Raw genomic sequence first — 1042 nt, forward strand, 5'->3', positions numbered from 1 at the left:
ATTGTAAAATATGCAGAGTTGTAGAAGTATCATACATATGGGCAATTCCATATGAGACCGTCGCACTATAGGTTAAACGGCTACCAAAACTGAGCTAAAGTCCAATTTTTCAAATGCAAATATTGCACTATTTAATGCCATTTTGTAACCAATACCAATCACGGTAGAAATAACCGAATTTTTGTCACTAACGCCAGTTTATTAGTCACAGCAGAAAAGATAATTCCTTAAGTATCACTCAAATTGAAATTCTATGTTCTTAAAGCAAATATTAAGGTGCGTGACATTACAACTTCTTAAGATTTTCATATTTAGAGAAAATAATAATAGTTTAAATTTCTGATATATAATGGGAATATTCTGAAATTCAATTAGAAAATTCTAAAATAGGTATAATTAACATTATTTTTAGCATTTAATTATTTCTATTAGCATTCATTAACAAAATATTTTCTTATAAAATCTTATTTCAACTTATTTACAACTAAAATATGGTGTATTCTTTTAATCCAACTATCATCACTAATCCTTTTCCTGCTCCAACAACTGCTCTCTTTCAGCCATATACATTAAAGCCAATTTAATCTCCGTTTTCTTCTTAATACTCTCCTCCCTCAACACATCACATTCCTTATTAAGTATTTTTACTTTAAAATCAGCAAATTTTAAAGCCTCCTCCAAAGTAAATTGTATATAGACACCTTTGCCTATGTCCACTAACATTGTGTTTAAATCGGAAACTTTTGCCTCCATGAAAATATTGCCGCCAATATTCATTTGAGTTTTATAGCCATCTTCCAAATTATCACGCATGGCTTCTATGGTGCTTTTCAGTTGTACAAATTCCATGATTTCCTCATTGTAGTTGTTGATGTAGTGCTCCAAATGTTTGAGATCTTCTTTGAGGAAGTCGTTGATGAAAACTTCAACGTTTTCGGTGCTAAAGCGGGCCATGTTATAAGATGAGTTTATGTTGTTTAATTTAATGATATTTCAAAACGTTTTAATTAATTTTTTTTTGGTAATTATAGGAGAAACTGTT

At 30.0% G+C, this 1042-nt stretch overlaps 1 protein-coding gene across 1 annotated transcript; it reads right to left on the reverse strand.

Moving 5' to 3' along the window:
- Positions 1 to 396: 396 nt before the first annotated feature.
- Positions 397 to 1042, reverse strand: Uxt (Uxt prefoldin-like subunit). The gene has a single exon (XM_065498366.1). The coding sequence runs from the start codon at positions 952 to 954 to the stop codon at positions 523 to 525; it is 432 nt and encodes a 143-aa protein (XP_065354438.1). The 5' UTR covers positions 955 to 1042; the 3' UTR covers positions 397 to 522.

Source organism: Calliphora vicina, chromosome 1 (assembly GCF_958450345.1).
Source record: "Calliphora vicina chromosome 1, idCalVici1.1, whole genome shotgun sequence".
Taxonomy (NCBI): Eukaryota; Metazoa; Arthropoda; class Insecta; order Diptera; family Calliphoridae; genus Calliphora; species Calliphora vicina.